This window comes from Microtus ochrogaster, linkage group LG8 (genome assembly GCF_000317375.1).
Source record: "Microtus ochrogaster isolate Prairie Vole_2 linkage group LG8, MicOch1.0, whole genome shotgun sequence".
In the NCBI taxonomy this organism is placed as follows: domain Eukaryota; kingdom Metazoa; phylum Chordata; class Mammalia; order Rodentia; family Cricetidae; genus Microtus; species Microtus ochrogaster.
This window is the reverse complement of record NC_022033.1, coordinates 22,823,712-22,843,647: the sequence shown is the minus strand read 5'-3', so window position 1 is coordinate 22,843,647 and position 19,936 is coordinate 22,823,712. Positions and strand designations below refer to the sequence as shown.

At 40.8% G+C, this 19,936-nt stretch overlaps 1 protein-coding gene across 5 annotated transcripts in view; it reads right to left on the bottom strand.

Moving 5' to 3' along the window:
• Ncoa6 (nuclear receptor coactivator 6) overlaps positions 1–19,936 on the bottom strand; it is a 67,701-nt gene that overhangs the window by 9,371 nt on the left and 38,394 nt on the right. For all 5 annotated transcript variants that reach the window (XM_026787093.1, XM_005363080.3, XM_013352185.2 and 2 more), the window contains exons 10-13: positions 18,709–18,830; positions 12,566–15,556; positions 9,315–9,383; positions 4,746–4,782 (exon numbers count right to left, since the gene is read on the bottom strand). In XM_026787093.1, coding sequence (XP_026642894.1) covers positions 4,746–4,782; positions 9,315–9,383; positions 12,566–15,556; positions 18,709–18,830 — 3,219 coding nt within the window. The remainder of the gene's footprint in view (positions 1–4,745; positions 4,783–9,314; positions 9,384–12,565; positions 15,557–18,708; positions 18,831–19,936) is intronic.

Below are 19,936 nucleotides of genomic sequence, written 5' to 3'. Positions count from 1 at the left end.
ATTCTGTCTGTGTGTATGCCTGCAGGCCAGAAGAGGGCACCAGACCCCATTACAGATGGTTGTGAGCCACCATGTGGTTGTTAGGAATTGAACTCAGGACCTTTGGAAGAGTAGGCAATGCTCTTAACCTCTGAGCCCCCAATAAAATGTTCTTAATAAATGTCTGAAAATTTCTACTAGCCCCAAATAGTATCTAAAATCTAGGTATGGTGGCACATGCCTTTAATTCCAACATCTGAGTGGCAGAGGCAGGCTGATCACTTTGAGTTTGAAGCCAGCTTGATCTATATAGTGAATTCTAGTCTAGCCAGAGTATTATAAAGAGATCCTGTCTCAAAAGAAATTATTTATTTGGGGGGTTACTAGGCAAATTTGAGCATATGCTTATATTAGATAATAGTATAGTACATTATCTAAGTAATGGGAACATATTCATTATCCACTGCAGATAGGCTGAATGCCCCAGCTCCAACCCTGGCATTTTAGCAGGCAAATATTAAAAACTGGTAATACTGTTATTAAAGACACAGGAACAAAAACATTTTCATATACTTCTGATGGAGAATAAATTGTGTAATCCAAAGATTTTCAATAAGGAGTATTGGGATCAGTAAAATACATTCCCAACTTTGGACACGTGTTTTCACTGTTGCAGTATGGGAAGTATGCCACTGGCATCTTTGGGTAAACATTCTATGATACAAAGGCAGCACCTTATTATAATTATCTGACCCATAAGTCAATAATGTTGAGGTGGGAAAATGTGGTGTCATCCTTACTTCAAGTAACTCCATTTCTAGGTGCCCAAAGAAATCAATCTTAAAACATACGTGTGGGGGGCGGGTGCAGGGGCAACGCTGGCTGGACTCGTATTGTATGCAGTTCAGACAGGCTTGGAACTTGGAATATGTAGCCAAATCTGGCTTTGGACTCTAGGCAATCCTTCTTCCTTTGTTTCCTAAGTGTTGTGATTATTCTATAACTCACTGTAAAGAAATCCTTTTATATAGCTTTAATTATAACCAACAATGTCAAAATTATCTAAGTAGTAGGAATATATTCACAATCTACTGCAGATATACTGAATGTCTCAACTCTAACCCTGGAACTTTAGTCGGAAAAGATCTAAGATTGGTACTGTTTAAAGACACAGGGGCAAATTTACAGAAGATACAAAAATGCCTAATAATAATAATTAATTATGGCGCATATATGCAGTCTTAAACTATTTTCTGAACGATTACTCTGTGACAAACTATTCATGTCACATGCGTGAATGGGTATGGCATACACATCTGAAAGAGGACTTCTTGTATATTCTGTAAAGAAGACTACAGAGTCACTCTGCAATCCTCTGATGTTTCCTTTCTTTTTTTTCTTAAACACAAGGTTCCCTATAGTCTAGACTAGATTCAAACTTACTATATAGCTGAGGATGACCTTGAACTCTTGATTCTCTGGCCAGGCCCTCCCAAGTGCTAGGATTATAGGCTGTGCTACTAGACCTGAATTTAATTCTGATATGGCTGGAAATTTATTTTTTTTAAAAAAATATTTATTTATTATTATACAATGTTCTGTCTGTGTGTATGCCTGAAGGCCAGAAGAGGCACCAGACCTCCTTACAGATGGTTGTGAGCCACCATGTGGTTGCTGGGAATTGAACTCAGGACCTTTGGAAGAGCAGGCAATGCTCTTAACCGCTGAGCCATCTCTCCAGCCCCTGGAAATTTCTTTAATAAACTTTTTATTATATCCATGGTTCAAAAGTGCTTATTAAGATCATTCAAAAATTTGATTAAAATTGATTGCAAGGCATAGAACTGAAATGTAATGCAACAAAACAAGTTAAAGCCTACTTCTTCTGGGAAGCGCTCCATGTCCCTTTCCCCATGGACTTGGCTTTTCTCTCTTGGGTTCACAGTCTATACAATTTAACCTTCTAAAGCATCCATTGGGTGTTCTATTACATGGGGTGTAGTAATATTTTATATTTTAGCAAATAAAGCTCGCCTGAAGATCAGAGTGCAGAGCTAAGTCACTAGAGGCTAGTGAGTGGTGGCACAAACCTTTTATAATCCCAGGGCTCGGGACACAGAGGGAAAGGGATCTTTGTGAGTTCAAGGCCATGCCACCCTGGGTGGGCTACACAAGATTGAATCTGTCTAAAAGAGTATCAGAGCAGGGCGATGGTGGCGCACGCCTTTAATCCCAGCACTCGGGAGGCAGAGGCAGGCGGATCTCTGTGAGTTCGAGGCCAGCCTGGTCTACAAGAGCTAGTGCCAGGCCAGGAACCAAAAGCTAAGGAGAAACCTTGTCTCGAAAATCCAAAAAAAAAAAAAAAAAAAAAATATCAGAGTTCACACAAAGGTGATCCCAGCACTTGGAATCAAATGTCTTTAATCCCAGCAGTAGGGAGGTAGAAACAGGATATGGTTGGGTAGAGAGAGGAATATAAGGCAGAAGGAGACGAGCTCAGTGCAGTCTGAGGTTTGGTGGAGACAGATGCAGTCGGGAAATGAAGTGTGAGGATAGTGATGGAGGTGGCTCTTGTATTTATCTGTTGCTTTCATTGGTTAATTAATAAAGAAAACTGCTTGGCCTGATAGGACAGAAAATCAGGTAGGCGGAGTAGACAGAACAGAATGCTGGGAGAAATAAGCCAAGTCAGGCAGTCGCCATGATTCTCCCACCCGACACAGCCGCAGGTTAAGATCTTCCCTGGTAAGCCACCTCATGGGCTACACAGATTATTAGAAACGGGTTAGATCAATATGTAAGAGCTAGCCAATAAGAGGCTGGAACTAATGGGCCAGGCAGTGTTTAAAAGAATACAATTTCTGTGTAATTATTTCGGGTATAAAGCTAGCCGTGTGGGCAGCCGGGTGCCAGGAACGTAGCCTGCCGCTCCACTCACAACAGGATAGGATTGCCCCTTCAGTCTGAACATTGGTAGAGGTAAAATAACTCTCTAGTGGCTGGTCTCTGATCTTCAACATTAACCCCTATATCTGACTCTGAGTTTTTATTATTAAGACCAACTAGAATTTGTGCTACAATAGTTTTTTTTAAAGATTTATTTATTTATGTGCATGGGTATTTTGCCTGTACGTATCTGTGCACATGCGTGTGCAGTGACTTTGGAGATAAGAACAGATATTGGATCCTCTAGAACTGGAGTTACATACAGTTGTGAGTCGCCATATGGGTGCTGGGAATTGAACCTAGGTCCTATGGAAGGGCAATCAGTGCCCTTAGCTGCTGAGCATTCTCTCCAGCTCTGGATGTTCTATTTTTAATGTCTTGTGCCTTTCATGTGAGCTTCTTAAAGGTACAAATCAGGGTTTGACCATCAACTATCATTACTCACTGTTCACTCCTGCCAGAGGACTCTTTGATAGTAACACTATGGTTGGGAACTCAGCTATAACTGTTTATTCATTCCCTTTGCTTTATATAAAACAGCTATCTCATACCAAACCAAAAACCAAGCAAAGTCAGAGAGGCCAAACTGGAACTAGGCTGGAACTGGAATTACAAGTAAAGAGGTTTCCATCTCCTTCTAGAGGCTCTAAGGATGGTTTTCTGTATCCCTTAATGGTGGAACCCCCTTTCTTGGCAAAACCAAACCAAAGAGTCATAGCAACACTACCCTTGTGTTTTTGTGGTCAATATACAGGTAGCTCTGCAAACAGATATCTATGAGATATATCTGAACTTGAAAGACCCTTTTTATAGACAGTTGAATTCAAGTATTAATTCAATAAATAAAAACAGATGGGCAAAGTGGTGACTAGGAATAGCAATGAATCTGCCAACGATTATATGGGTCAGGGAGGAACTGTGCATTTATTAGCTACAATAATTAACTCCTTATCCTCTAGAGTCTAGACTTTTATCTATAAATCTAGGTCAAATGTAAGGGTCTTAGAGTTAGAAAGAGATGGGTTTGAATCTCAGTTTCACCATTTACTATATCTGTGACCTTGGGCAATTTAGTTAAAGCTCTTTGACCTAGATTTCTCACCTATATGATATAATTTATTATCGTAATGGATATTGTAAAAAATAAAGAGGACAAATACATCTAGTGCTTGTAGTCTAGAGTATGACAAGGAATAATATTCAAATAATGTTAGTTGATATGAAATTTGAATGAGAAAATGGTATTTTATAAGCTAAGTTTCTATACAAATATGAGACATTTTAAAAAAACATTACTGCATTACTTCAGTAAAAGAGGGGGGTGTGGTTCTTGGGAGATAAAACTCCTTTCTAGGGCAAATGTGAGGTTAAGTCACAGATGTACTTCATCTGTTTTGTTAGGTTACATAGGGTAGCACAGTTAACAGACAAAGCATGGTTTGGGGTTACACTCTACCTACCTGGCTTTCTCTTTTACCTTTGAAGATCAAACAGCTATGCTTAGAAGATATATTCAAGGACCATCAGTAAAGAAGGTAGCACTTAAAACACAGAACATTTATTTATGTTGAGTGCTGAATATGTTATCAGTTTTCAACAATCATAAAAGACAGAAACTTAGTCATCAAGTTTTATTAAGTGAAATATTACCCTGGGTGAGTGAGTGTTCACAGAAGCTCTCTATGTGAGCAGGAGAAACAGTCTGGCGACAGAGTACAATAGGACAAGGTGAGGAGACATTTAAAGACAGAGGCAGCTGATGATTTTTAAAAAAGCTCATGCAATGGTCATGCTTAAGTCTTAATGGTCATCTTTCTTACCTTTGTCCAGAGACTATGGCAGCATTTGCCTCAAGTTCTGTAAAAAATAAAAAGGAGAGAATGAGATATAGAAGCTGTTGTTATGTATGTCCATAGGGAGAAGCTAGGCGTCTAGAGAACCCAGAATGTTATATTTGGACTAACAAGTCTCCATGTCCTGCAGGAAGCTAACTGATCCTACGTGGGATGGAGACAAAGTTAGCACTGGTCCAACTTGATTTGTTGGGAATATAAGATACTACTTGGTCTATTTTTATTCCTAGTTCACACTGTGAAATAATCCTGTTGGATCAACAGGATGAAATTTACATTATCAAATTTCATCTAGTTAGAACTAGTTTAGTAAAAGAAGCCTCTTCCTTTCATGTTGAAGAGACTATTTTCATTCCGAAAATATCACCACCTCCATTTTCTTTTCAAACCCAATTATCTTTAAATATAATACAGTATCTATTAAAGATTCACCCCTTACCCCCCAAATGACATTCCCACTCAATTTCAGAGGGCAGAGAGCTGTTCTTTGAAAGACTACCCAAAGACTGTATCTGTTTCTAAGACTTCACAGACTTCATCAGTCACCAAGCAATGCCCTATAGACAACTAAAACAGTCTGCCTGGAGGGGATGCATCAGTGAGCTTTCTCTGGGTTTATCAGAGAATGCACATAAACACATGGATAATAAAACACTTCTTTTCAGTACCAGCAAAAAGACCCAAATCTTCTACTTCTATTACGTGCCTCTCCATCTGGCTCCATCTCTTAAAAAGGCCTTTCCCTGCTGGGCGGTGGTGGCGCACGCCTTTAATCCCAGCACTCAGGAGGCAGAGGCAGGCGGATCTCTGTGAGTTTGAGACCAGCCTGGTCTACAAGAGCTAGTTCCAGGACAGGCTCCAAAACCACAGAGAAACCCTGTCTTGGGGAAAAAAAAAAAGAAAAGGCCTTTCCCTAATACACCAGACAGCTGTGTCTCCTGCCACTGAACTCCCCCTGGCTCTGTGCCTGTTTTCCCTCATAGAGAATCCAGTACCTGATGCTCAGCATCTAAGCTGCCCAAGGGAGCACATGTTATTAATATCTTTGAAGGCAGAGCACCTAAGTTAAATTTTTTAAATCTCAACTATTTTTCCTTCTTCCCTCCCTCCTTCCCTCTCCCCTTCCCTTCCTTTTTTTGGTTTTTCAAGACAGGGTTTCTCTAGCTGTCCTGGAACTAGCTCTGTAAACCATGGTGGCCTTGAACTCACAGAGATCTGCCTGCCTTTGCCTTCCAAGTGCTGGGATCATTAACCACCACTGCCCGGCTTCCTTCCCTCCTTTTTTAGTGTTATGGGAGTTTGTGGTAAGGTTCTCATTTTGCAGCCCATGCTACTCTGGAACTCACTATGCAGCCCAGCCTGGCCTAAAACTCCAGGCAATCCTCCCACTTTAGCCCAAGTACTGGTATTACAGGGAATGAGCTATCATCCCTGCCATATGCCACTTTTAATTACCCATGTGTTTATGTGCTAATTATTTGCCTTCTCAGGGCTCAATGCCTTATATGAGACGTATAGGTGACCATACTATATGGCTTTAATGAGTTTTAGTATAGTACCTGGTACTTAATAATAACTCAATATTTATTGTTAATATTTGTTGCTATCTATGATAGTAACTTTGTACTTTTCCTGCAAGGAGGCTGGACTTCATTGCCTTTAATGCAAAATTCTGGCAGAGGGAATATCTTCTGCTTGGCTCCCAGAATCTCTCCTATAAGACCTGAAATCCTGCCATAAGAAGCATACACTAGCTGGGCAGTGGTGGCGCAACCCTTTAATCCCAGCACTCGGGAGGCAGAGGCAGGCGGATCTCTGTGAGTTTGAGACCAGCCTGGTCTACAAGAGCTAGTTCCAGGACAGGCTCCAAAACCACAGAGAAACCCTGTTTATTAAAAAAATAAAAAAATAAAAATAAAAAAAAACAAAACAAAGAAAAAAGAAGCATACACTAACTCCTTGGGTCTCTATTTCTTTGCTGGGTCAGCTGGAGCGCACAAATTCACCTAATATATGCTCAATAATAATGGTTCAAACAAAAAGACATGCTAACCTGAAGAGTTGCCACCCTCACCCTGCCCCCAGGCATCCTATCCTATAGCACAAACTGCCTGGAGCTCCGTATGTAGCCTACTTGGGCCTCATTTAGTAAAGCTCTTGCCCCAGCTTCCTGAGTGCTGGGGTTCTCTGTATGTGTGACATCAGGCTAGTCTGCCCTTTTAATTTAGTGTTTAATTAATTAATTCTGTTTGTTTGTTTTCTGGAACAAAGTCTCTCTATGTAGTTCCAGGCTGTTCTGGAACTTAATATTTGAGGAGACTCGTCTCAAACTCACAGAGATCTGCCCAGCCTTGTGCTAGGATAAAGGCATGTGTGACCTGCCCAGCTTGTGTGCTCTTTCGAAAGACCACAAAGAAGTTGATTTTGAAAACTTTTTCACAATTTATGTAAGTGAAAAGTTCTGAGGGTGTTATATTTTTATGTTTTGAGGCAGGGTCCCATGAAGTCCAGGTGGCACCAACCTTATTTTGTAGTTAAGAATGATTTTTGAATTCCTCATCCTCCTTTCTCTGTCTCTTGAGTGCTGGGATTAGAAGTATATGCTACCACATTTGGCTTCTGAGGTGATTTTAAAGTGATTAATATAAATTAAACTTTAAAAAGGACCTGGGTTCCCTAGTCAATTACTCTAATAAGTAAGAAAAAACAGTAACAACCCATTTTCTAGAGTAAACAGCTAGGGCAGCATCATGGATTGGGGAGGGGCTCATGAGGCTCCACCTCTCTCTAAAGAGCTATTGGCAGATTATGGCTGCTAGTGGGGTGTGGGGATCAGTTTAATTCAATGGTGTAGCCATTGGTAAGCTATTCCTGCGTCAGTAAACAGTCACACACCCATGCTCTCAGTGGGTCATTAAAGCCAAGGCACAGAGAGCAGGAAGAGTACCTGTTGAGAACAGGGGAATGGAAGGGGACAGAAGGTCTAAGTATGATCAAAATACATCATAAACATATATGAAACTGTTAAAGAATAAAATTTAAAAATATTTGGGGCAGGAAATGGAATTCCTTTCCCATTTCTAGTTGGTCTTTTTGTTAGGGGAAAAAAAGAGTATTACTAATGAACCCTTTTTCTTTCTTTCTATCTTTCTTTCTTTCTTTTTTTTTTTTTTGAGACATGGTTTCTCTGTGTAGTGTAACAGTCCTGGTTGTTCTGGAACTTGCTTTGTAGACCAGGTTGGCCTTGAACTCTGCCTGCCTTTGCCTCCCAAGGGCTGGGATTAAAGGCATGCACCACCACTGCCTGGCAGAACCCCTTTTCTTAAACAATTTCTCAGTTCTAAAATGTGCAGCACAATGTTAGTTACCATGCAGGCAGTCAGAAGCAGGGGCAATGTGGCGGCTGCTGTGTGCTCTGCATACCCATTCTTTCCACAGTGTGCATGAAAGTCATATTAGATATAGAACCCTGAAGCAAGCTTTAAAATATAAGTTTTATCTTATTTTTATCAGATAATATTCACAAAATCATTTTTTAAAAAAATTTGGTCATGTGCATACTTTCAATAAAAGGTTTTACTTTTTTTTTTTTATTAGTGTGTGTGTATGTTCATGTGACACGCGCGATGCCATGAGGGTGTCCAAATAGGAGGCCAAGGAGACCTCAGGTTCCTTGGCGCTGGAGTTAGTTATAGGAACTTATGAACTACCAGATGTGGGTGCTAGGAACTGAATTCTGGTCTTCCGAAAGAGCATTAAGTACTCTCCCCTACTGAGCCATCAGCCCAAGGCTATACTGTCAATGGTATTCTAACTTCCTTTAGGAACCAGTCATACTTTCTTTTTTGTGCCCTTTAACAACCTTCTGTGACCAAGAACCAAGTGAAACTAAACATATCCATGATATTCCTCTGCTCTGGCTGTGTAAGTCACAGAGGCAGAAGTGTTCTTACTGCCATCAAGGAACGTGAGTTCAGAGCTGACTCAGCATCCACAGCAGCTCTCTGTTAGATCACAACTGACTCCTCCTACCAGAAATACCATCCCTAGTGCTAGTTACAATATCTTGGTCACAGGGAGCAACTTAAAGTCATCCAGAGATGGCTGGGATGATTCACTCTAAGTGGAGGGGCTCGAAATACACCTCGACATCTGCCATGGTAATCCAACTATATTTTGGTGCATTCATGCTTGCCACCCCAGTAAGCAACCATATGCCAACTAGCTGGCTGCCAGCCATGGGTAGCAGGATCAGGGAACAGGGAAAACAACTCAGAGTAGGATGGCAGACAAGAGCACAGACATGCCCTTCTTGAGCTCTCTGGCTAACACAACACAACAAATGTGAAAATGAACACATTGGTTGGGAAGAGTGCTACACACTTTCTCCCACTCAACTCAAATTGGCTTGGAAACAAGTAGATAAGACAGGCCCATGTACTTACTGGCATGAGAACATGGGACACCGAGAAAAGCACTGATTCCTTTACATGTAACCCATCCCTCGCCAAGAAGATACTCTAGATGGTGCCTTACCTGGTCTGGCAATAGGCCCTTGCAGTGCTGTGGCTGGAGGCTCCTTTGGGACTAAAGTCGGTGAGGGGGCTGAGGCAAGAAACAAACAAACAGGTCTTTTACTTTTCCTAACTAAACCAGAAAGCACTAACCAAGCAACTAAGTCCCTATTGAGCCACTACATTCTCAGAAGGCAGTGCTTGAAGCTGACCGTCAATACGACCTCAACAGAGCAACTGTTCTAACACTAAGCAGCAAAGACCACTTGAAGCTTTGCTCTTCCTCCTTTGTGCAGATATAAAAAACCAGGAAAGAGACAGCACGGGGACAACAGTAATCACAATTTTAGGGCCAATTTCAGGTCATGACTCCTTTTTCTTTTTGTTTGGCTTTCAGACTTACTCAGTTTCCTCAGAGTGGTCTTAAACTCTCGATCCTTCTGCCTCAGCCTCCACAATGGTGGGGTTACAAGCATGTGCCACCACACTAGGCTTGACTGCTGTTTTCATTAAAAACTGTCTTAGTAAGTAATCTAGCTACTTTTAGAATGACTATACCAATCACCTCAACATTTAAAAGCTTCTGACTTAGTCCTCTAGAGACTAAATACATTCCTTGATTACTAAAACACACAATTCTGTACTTTTCTATAGCATTTAGCAAGAGTGATGGGTATAAAAATAGACAATAAATTTATATCTAATGAATAAATCAATATAGTATTATTTACTTTTCTAACAAATAGGGTTTTTGTTGTTGTTTTCAGTTTTTTCAAGACAGGGTTTCTCTGTTTAACAGCCCCAGCTGACCTGGAACTAGCTGTTGTAGACCAGGCTGGACTCAAACTCACAGGGATCCACCTGCTTCTGCCTCCTGAGTGTTGGCATTAAAGGCATGCGCCCACCACTGCCCAATTCTTAACAAATAGTTTAAGAACTTTCTAGGAGCTAGGCACTGTGCCAGGAGGCATCCTCAGAGATTCCATCCTTTTGCACATCACTCAGCCTAGTATAGACCGACCACTATGTCACACAGAGAGAGCTACAGAAAGTTCCATGGGGGTTCAAAGCAAAAGAATATTCTAGGCCCAAAATGTAAAGAAACATTAAAAATAGTGTCTTTGAAAGACAGAAAGAACTTAAGATCCCCGAGAATGAGAATACATGACATACTCTAGAACGGAACCTTCCTGGGTCATTCAGTAAAGATTTAAGGCTCAGGTTTGCCAGAGCTGTCAAGAGTATGTCATCCCATCTTAACACTTCAGCCTAAAATTCATAGCAAACAACAAGAAAATGTTTTACCCTTTGGTGGGAACTGAATTTTGTAGATTTTTCTCTCTGCTTAGTAATCAAATAATTTATTTTGGATGCTTCTCTGATGAAGCTTAAAACTGTACCTTAACATCTACTTAGCTTAAGAGGGGTTCTCACATTTTCAACTAAAAGCACAGAAGTCTCTTGGAAAAGAAAAGAACCAACTATTATAAACAAAGTAGGTGGCCTTAATTAAAACTGAACCCCTTTCTAATTGCTGGCTCATATTCATAAAGCTTATATGCTTCTCTATTTTTATTTGTGATCCAAGTAAAAATATTTTCTAATTACTTCATCATTATTCTCTTAGTATAAGGGGGAAAAGTTCCCTAAGAGAAAACAGAAAGGGAAATATTTAGCAGCAGAGCCACACCAATTTCTTCTGGTTTAGACAAGGTCTCATGTAGCTTAGCTTGGCCTCAAACTCAGTATGTAGCTGGATCTTCCCACTGCCTCCTCTCAAGTGCTATGATTATATGTGTGCAGCATCATGCCCAGCTTTGTTTTAAATTCTTATAATTACCTATAACAATAAAATTTAAACTTGCAACACAGAACCCTGCCTAGCAAAGTCCATCTCTCGTATGAACAATGAATTCTTTGCAGGCCTTCACTCCTTCCTGTATCTCTAGCACTGAAGTAAGCAGGAGAAAGAAAGGAAGGAACCTTCCCAGAGCTGTCTGAACAATATGCTGGCACTTGATATTCAAGCTCTCACTGAATCCTACATATCCTGGGAGGTAGAATTACAATCTCCACTTTACAGGTGAAGTATAAGGAACTCACTAGACTGTAACTGGCAACCAGGGGAGCTAAAACGTGAACCCTGATCATAACCTGAAGCTTGTATTTCTGGTCCTCTTTCTAATTAATAGGCACTCAAAGTATTTTAGCTGCATAAATAAAAGAGGTAGTATTAGCTGGCTTAGCTATAACAGAGGCCTCTCAGCTATGGGCACCATTAAGATTGACTTGTCTTTAAGAACATGGAGCTTCTGCATCATTTGAGCCTCAAAGGAGAAAAAAACTGTTAGGACACCCGTGCTTTCAGTATTATCTCCCTCTGCAGTACACAGGAAATAACCTGAACTAGATGTCCATTAAATGGAATTTATAAAGAGACCATGTCTAAAGAAAATGGGCAATAACACTTGAACCATGTATTGATCAATTACCATATTTTAGGTCCTGTGCTAAGCATATCACATGCATTACCTCACTGAAATCTTGTTAACTATTATTGTCTCCACACTACATAGGAAGAAAGTGAACTTGCCCCAGCCCATCAAGCTGGCAAATGCCAGGACAGTTACTATCTGACTCTTCCAGATTTCTATCTTCTTTGGTTTATCATACAACCTGGTTTTCTGGTAAGCTTGTCTGGAGCAATCCAAACAGAAAGGTCCCTGAGTTGGTATACTAAGAGAACAAGGCAAAGAGAACAAGTAAGTCTTCATGATGGGAAAGGTATAGAGAAGTCACTGTTCACAGGGACCATGCCAGGCTGGAGACTTACAGTATAGGCTCACATAGTGAACATTTCTGAACTTCAATCTTTTCACCCATAGGAAGGATTAAGACTACATTACATGGTTGGTACAAAGATGATCTGAGACAGTGTGTACAAAATGTTTTAAAGTGAGACACATCTATCTATCTATCTATCTATCTATCTATCTATCTATCTATCTATCTATCTATCTATCTATCTATCTATCTATCTATCTATCCAAAACATGTCATCAGTTCAGAAGCCAGGAAGGAATCATGTTAATGAATATAAACTGAACATGGGATTTAAAAGCATAGTTTTTAATGTACTTTCAGTAAGTAAATCTATAACTATGGCCATTTTTCTTCCTTTAAGTAGAAATGGGCTCATGCTTTCTCTCTTGTGGGGCGGGTGAGAAAAAAAACAACTGACATGAGGAGTGGATGCCAAGCTCAAGTACATACCTATGCTGGGTAGAAGCTCTGGATGAGATCCCACCTTCTCCTCCACTAGGCCACCTGCAAGTGGCTCAGATGCTATGCCACCATGATTGCCTTTTGTGGTTGGCGTTGTGGAGATGAGCTCAGAGGGTACCAGTGTGGTTACTATTGAGCGTACATTGGTGGGGAGAGCACCGCCAGGTAAGATGGGTCCTGTTGAGGTGGAGCTTGGGCCCATGGGGCTAGAGGTCATTTTTAGTAGCGTGGGTGCTGAAGGTGTTGGGGTTTTACTGTCCAGCTCTGTGGAGCACTGTTCTGTTCCCATTAGCCCAGGAGTTGTGGTCTCTAGCCCTGGGCCTTCAGTCTCTCCATCTGCACCATACTGTTCTTCCCCTTTTTCCACAGAGCCTGTAACTTTCTTACAAGCCTTGGTCAGCAAAATCTGGCCAATTTTGTCCACTTTTCCTTTGCCCTTACTGGATGAGACTGGGCTTCGCCGATTGGCAGAGGAGCCTGGACTATTGGTCACAAGGGGAGAAACTACTGTGGTTGGCTGTGGAGAGAGCAGAGTGCTCTGATCTGCTGAGGTGTTCATCTGAGGACTAGCCTCATCTGGATTGAATTCTTTCACTTGCTGGACAGGAGGATTAGGAGCGACAGCTGGAGAAGATGTACAGGGAGGGGAAGGCAGCTGAACAGGAGCGGCTCGTGAGCTAAGGACCAACGGCCGGCCTGTCTGTACGTTTGGAGCAGGACTACTGGAGGGGACATTAGGTGCTACAGGAGCTGAAGAAAATTTTATGTTCTGAGGTATGTGTAAAGGTCCAACAACTGCGACAGAGGGAGGCATCAGGCCACTGTTGGTTGTCAATGGGGTTGCAGGAATTGTGCTTGGCTGTGATCCTTTCATAACCTGAATTATTGAAGATGAATTGATAAAGACAGGTGTAATGAACTGAGGCCGGGCATTAGATTGAGCAGCAGACTGTCCCTCAGAAACCATAACTTTGTTACCCACATTGGGCATTGTGACAACTGTCGACATCAATGCAGAATGTAAGTTTGTTGGCAGGGCTGCTGATGTGTTAGATGAAGTGGTTATGGGATTGGAGGTAACAAATACAGTTATTTGGTTTGGGGGCAAAGGAGTAGAAATGGAGGAAGAGCTGACAGGTCTTGACATTACTGGAGGGATGCTTGGTGCAACATTAGAGCTCACCTCACTCAATTCTGGATGCGCAAGGGTTGAACACGGCTCATTACTGTGAGGTAAGTTTAAGGAATTAGAGGGTTCTTTAGAAGACGGATCCTGCAGTGTGGGAATGACAGATGTTTTTTTGAGGTCCTCTCCTGAAACAACTGGAGGTGCTACTTCCAGATCTGTAAGCCCAGGGGGTTTAATGGTCACATTAGGAGCTCCAGAGTTGTCAAGAAGTTGGCTTAATGATGTTGGTGCTTCTCTCATGGCAGGAGATATCAAATTTTTGTTCTCTTCAACACTGGGGAGTTTGTTAGAATCCAAAGGTTGCCCATCCTTTTTGGATTGATCTTCAGGGCCAACCATTTTAGCTTCTTGAGTAGAGACTGCTTTCAGCTCAACGTTTACCTGCTCCTTCCTACCCTGGGAATTCTGGCAATCACTGTCCTGAGGAACGTTCAAACTCTCTTTGTTATCCTCAAGAACAGTGCCCACTGCAGGCACAGGTACGGTGGGATTCTGGGGATTAAGCCCGCTATTGTTAGGAAAGCTTCCGGATAAAGGGGGATTGGCAATTGGATTTGGACTGACCAACACATTCCTAGGCAACTCCACGTTCTGCATCAGGGCTGTGCTTGGTTGAGAAGCCAGAGTAAGTTTAGGGGCTTTTGAGTTTTGCCTCCCAGGACTTGGAGTAGTTTTCCTACTGGACCCAGGACTAGACCTCCGACTGTTGCTTGGACTTGCCCGTTTTGTTGTTCCAGGATTAGACTGTTTTCCAGAATTCACCACTACAGAATCTAATTTATGAGCTTGTGGGGCAGCAAAGTTAGGAGGATTATTTATAGTAAGATTTGAAGGTGCTTGCCCGATGGCCTTCAGAGTTGTTGGATTCAAGCCCTGTTGATCAAAGCCCCTATTTAAATTTGGCCTGGGAGGTAAAGGAATATTAATCTGTGGAGGAAAGAGTCCTGCTATGGAGGCATTCAGTCTTTCTGGTGACAGACTAATTTCTGAAGGTTCTGTACTAGGAGGGCGGTTGTTGGGTGTTTGAGGATAATAGGGTCTGGGGCTGGCTCTGTTTGGAGTTTTAGGCCTAGATGTCTGGGTTGGAGCAGCAACATTTGGAAAGTGGTGGCCATGGGAGCTAGGCAAGGAATTTACAGGAGGTTGTTGGGGAGTTGCACCTTGAGTTGCTGAAAGGGGAGATGGTCCCGATTTGGGCCCTGCCATCATTAACTGATTCTGAGAAACTACTAAATGTGAGGGCATGTTATTTGGGCCTCCTGAAACAGACGGTACTTCACTGCCACTAGCTTCAGGAAGTGAGGACATCTCTCCTAGTGGTGAGCTAGAGGAATTCTGTGGGTTCTCCTGGTATACCATTTTCCTTGAATTACTTCCCAAAGGAGTATTCACAGACATTGGCATTCTTTGTTTATCAGGTGATGGTGGCACAGAGGCAGGTCCTTGCAAACTAACCATGACAGGTACATTGCCACTTGGCTGCATGGGCATTCTCTGAGAGTCTGGGTTCAGAGGACCCCGTGGAGGATGGACATTTTGGGAGACTGGAAGCCTAATGGATTTAGGATCTTGCTGCATCATGAGCATCATCATCATTTGTTGTTGTTGCTGCTGCTGCTGCTGCTGCTGAGACTGTGGCTGACTAGGTGGTGGTGGCTGCTGCTGCTGCTGCTGAGGCAGTTGTGGTTGTGGCTGCTGCTGTGGTGTCTGTGGTGGGGGTGCCACATGTTGCATGAGTTGAGGAGGCATCTGTTGCATTGGCCTCTGTTCAACTGGTTGAGTAGGATAACCTAAAATAAGCCCCCCAAAATCAGGGAAGTTAGATTTTCAACAAGAAAACTTTGCTACCTGTAGAGTATAGCTAAGCAGTACTCAGAGGTAGCAGACTGTGCACAAACAGCTCAGGCATGCTGCTCCCAGGACAGCCCCTTATTATCTGACACAAGCAAGGGGGCACACTGCTTAAGGAAGCAAAAAGCAAAGCATTAAGAATATGAAGCCCCTTTAGGCTGCGAATGAAGCATTACTGTATTAAGACTGTGTTATGTGCTATAAATCTATGAGCTGAACATGAAGAGAGAAAATTCTATCAACAGCAAATGGCTGGCTGCCCAGTTATTTAGGTTTCATGTAGAAATAATCAAAATAATCAGTAGTTCACTGTGTATATGAAATAACATATTTAGAAATCACTTTTTCTCGAGGCAGAGGACTTATTTTTCTCAAGACTTGGTTTTGATGAAAACAGCCCTTTTATTCCTTCAATTAAAGTAAAAGATATAATTCTAGGATTGAGATTTTTTTTTTGAGTTCTTTAAAATGGGATTTTAATTATTCTGGTCCGCGGTCTCCATATACCATTTTGTATCCTTTGCATCCCATCCTTTGGAGGAAAACTGAATGTATTGTACTGCCCCTAGGTTGCATCAGTTTAATAAACAGAGTATAAAGACTGATTGTTACATCAAAATAATATGAAGTATTAAAGTTTTTATGCATATTTGTCTCTATTTACTTTCGTATATAGAAATTTTATTTGGGAAAGTATTTTCTATGAATCCACAATTGGAAAATAATAAAGCCAGAAGCACAAACCTCAGGAATAAAAAGTAGTTTGGGGATAAAAATTTTGAGAAACAATACCTTCTAGATTTGCAGAAGGCAACATCTATTATGATTCCCTCTTTTATAATGATTTACTTGAAGTTTCTGAATAAAAACTTTATACAATCAGCATAAAGGGAAGATTCAAATTAAAACAAGAATCATGGCGGTTCAGAGTAGGAAAATGGGCATATGTTGGGGATGTAATTCCATAATTACATTTATTCCACTGTTGCATGAAAAATAATTTGGAAGGTTTCCAGAAAGTGCAAGAACATGAATAAGTGGCTCTGGCAGCTGGAAGAAATTCTGGGCCAAGATTTTCTTAGAGCGGCTACCAAACACTTTGGTCAGACTCTGTGCTCAACAGAGTATTGTCTTCTAGGTAAAGACTTCCATGGTACCAACGAGCAGACTCCAGTTCTGAAGTTGTTTTTTGTTTGTCTTTGTTTTTTGGTGACAGGGTCTCAAGTATCCCAGGTTGGCCTTAAACTCATAAAGCTGAGGATGATCTTGAACTGTTAACTCTCCTGCCTCCACCCTGCAAATGCTGGGACTATAGATAGGCATGTGCCACCACACCTGGTTCAATTTTGAATATTTTCTTTAAAATCCTTTGTTTTTGTTTTGTTTTAGGCCCAAGTAACTTCTTGACATTTGTAAATCTGGGATTCCAAGGGGTAAAACACAACAGGTTCTTATATAGTCAGTCTGGGGCTTCTACATTAAGAAAACTGTAATTTCTGAAAAAATTTGTTTGTGTCAAGGTTATAATACAGATGCTTTTCATCTTTAAAGTGAGTTTATCAGACAGCACAATAAACACCAAAGACAGTACTATGCATACACAACAGCCTCTCAGAGGTCAGAGCTAAAGGCTTAAAGAAACCATTCAGAAGCCGGAGGAAACAGCCCGAAGGGGCTTAGTGATAGGAAGGTGATTGGGGTGAGAGGGAAAGCCAGGTACACACAATGTCCCATAACACAATCAATAACTACATTTGTTAGTCAAGGAATACAAAGCCCTTATGCCTTTACGGGCCAGGCAGTCGAAAAGAAATTAGGCTGCATAAACCACTGCCCAACTACAGAGCAACTGACTATTTCTAAAGTGAATTAAACTCAGGTATTTGTTTAGACACCAATAGCAATTCAAATCCATTAAAGGCCGAATTCAGGCTGCAGGTTCCCAGACTGCAGAAAGGAGGCAATAAATGTTTGAAGGAATTTTGGAATCCACATTAAGAGTTCAGATGCCTGAGGTAAGAGGGACCTACCTTCCTGCTCACAATGTCTTCTGAACATATTCATCAAGGACTAGAGACTACCTATCAGGCTCATGAGTGACAACTCTAGTATGCTAAGCAGTTTGTAATAAGTAACATCAAGTCTTGACATCATAATGAATATACTTTTGAAATATAAAAATGAAAGATAGATTAAAGGTTAGCCCTAAAATAGTATCATTTTTAATATGCCAAAATGGAGGTGAGATTACTCAGGAGGAAGAAATAAAGCATTAATTCTTCTTTCCTCCCCACTTCAGTTTTTGAAGACAGGGTTTCTCTGTGTCTCCTTGGCTGTCCTGGAACTTTTTTTTGTAGACCAGGCTGGCTGAATTAACTCTTTTTATCCATAGGAGAGGGCTTGTGAACCTTTGTCATTCTAGAATAAAGTTATAAGTCATTGTTTATGCCAAGAAAAAACAGACAGAGATATTGTGGTATCTGGGTTGGGAAGAATGATTTTAGATTTTTATAAACCTACGTCCTTTAACATTTAAAAGAAAACATTCTATAATCAAAGAAGGGGCTTCATTACTATTGGCACTATTCATTATAAGCTATTAAGCTGACAGTAGTTATATTGACATGCATTTTGTTACTTTCCATACACTGCTTATGTTTTAAAGAATCACAATAAAATTTTTATTAAAAAAAAGTCACCTTGTTTTAAATTTTAGTAGTAGTTCTCTGCTTTGAGAAAGTCTAAGGAAAATAATTTCAGGCAAGCAGGATACAGTATAAAGTTCTCATAAATATTATAATATTTTATTCTGATGCCAACTAGAACTACAATGCTGATCAAAAAAAGGCACTTTCTATTCTGTCTGATTTGAGGACTTAAAATGAAGCCAATTAGACAGGCATGCAAGAGTGAATTGACATGCATGTTTACAGAAGTTATACTTTAAGTATTTACTTAAATATCAATGCAGAGCTTACACATTACATTTCTGAAGCAGACTAGTTAGTAGGCAGAGCATTACTGTTTCCTTGAAGAGAAAGAAGGAGCATATGCAATGCAAAGTATGCAATTTTAGTTAATATTTTACTACCTGGTGGCCGGTTTGAAAATTCTGGCAGTTTAGGGCCTGTGTTGTCCAAGTTGATTCCTTGTTCTCCAGGTAATGACTGTTGATCAGCCTCCTCTAGACCAACTGGACGATTATCTGGGGTGCTAAAAGATAAGTAGCACAAATCAAGTAAGTTGTATAAGGAATACTTACCTACAACTACAATGTGCTTATAAGTCATTCTTATGATTTATATCTTTCTAGTCTGGACACTCAATGTTGACATGAGTAAACTGGCCATTTCATTAAGCCTTAAAATTCACTTAATCTTAGCACTGAATTTTAGTGTTTCCCTCTAATTTCTGATACAATGTTTCATATAATGGTACACCCCTTAGGTATTTTAATGATTGATTGGGATTTTGAGCTACCAATATTCTGAAGTGCTATTCCTGCAAAATAAGTGTGGCTACTAAATTAAAACCAGGTGCCAATGACTCAACATCTGTAAGGTAACTGGTACAGATGGTGTTCAGAAGAAATACACAACTTTGTTGTGGCCACAACAAAGTTATTTACCTTTGCTTCAGAACAAACACTTGTAGACATAACCATTGGCATTAGGATTCTTTTTGTAACTTAGAATTTCAGTGGGAAAGGAAAAAAAATGAAACCTTTCTTTTCTCCTACTAACATCCACATTTTCTACTTTGTTTTGTTTTTTTCCAGACAGGGTTTTCCCTGTGTATTTGCTTTATAGAAACCAGGCTGGCTTCAAACTTACAGAGATCCATCTGCCTCTGCCTCCCGAGGTGCTATGGAACAATGGTCTTGTATCTTGTAAAGATTTGTCACTTGTATTGGTTTAATAAAATGCTGATTGGCCAGTAGCCAGGCAGGAAGTATAGGTGGGGCAACCAGACTAGAAGAATTCTGAGAAGAGGAAAGGCTCAGTTTGCAGTTGTCACCCAAACGCAGAGGAAGCAAGATGAGAATGCCTCACTGATAAAAGGTACCAAGCCATGTGGCTAACACAGATAAGAATTATGGTTTAATTTAAGATGTAAGAGTTAATAAGAAGCTTGAGCTAATAGGTCAACCGGTTTATAATTAATGTAGACCTCTGTGTGTTTCTTTGGAACTAAATAGCTGCAGGACTGGGGGGGACAGAAACCTCTGTCAACACTGAGTGCTGGGATTAAAGGTGTGTGCCACCACTGCCTGACTTAACATCCACATTTTTGAGAAATCATATCAATTACATTTTTCA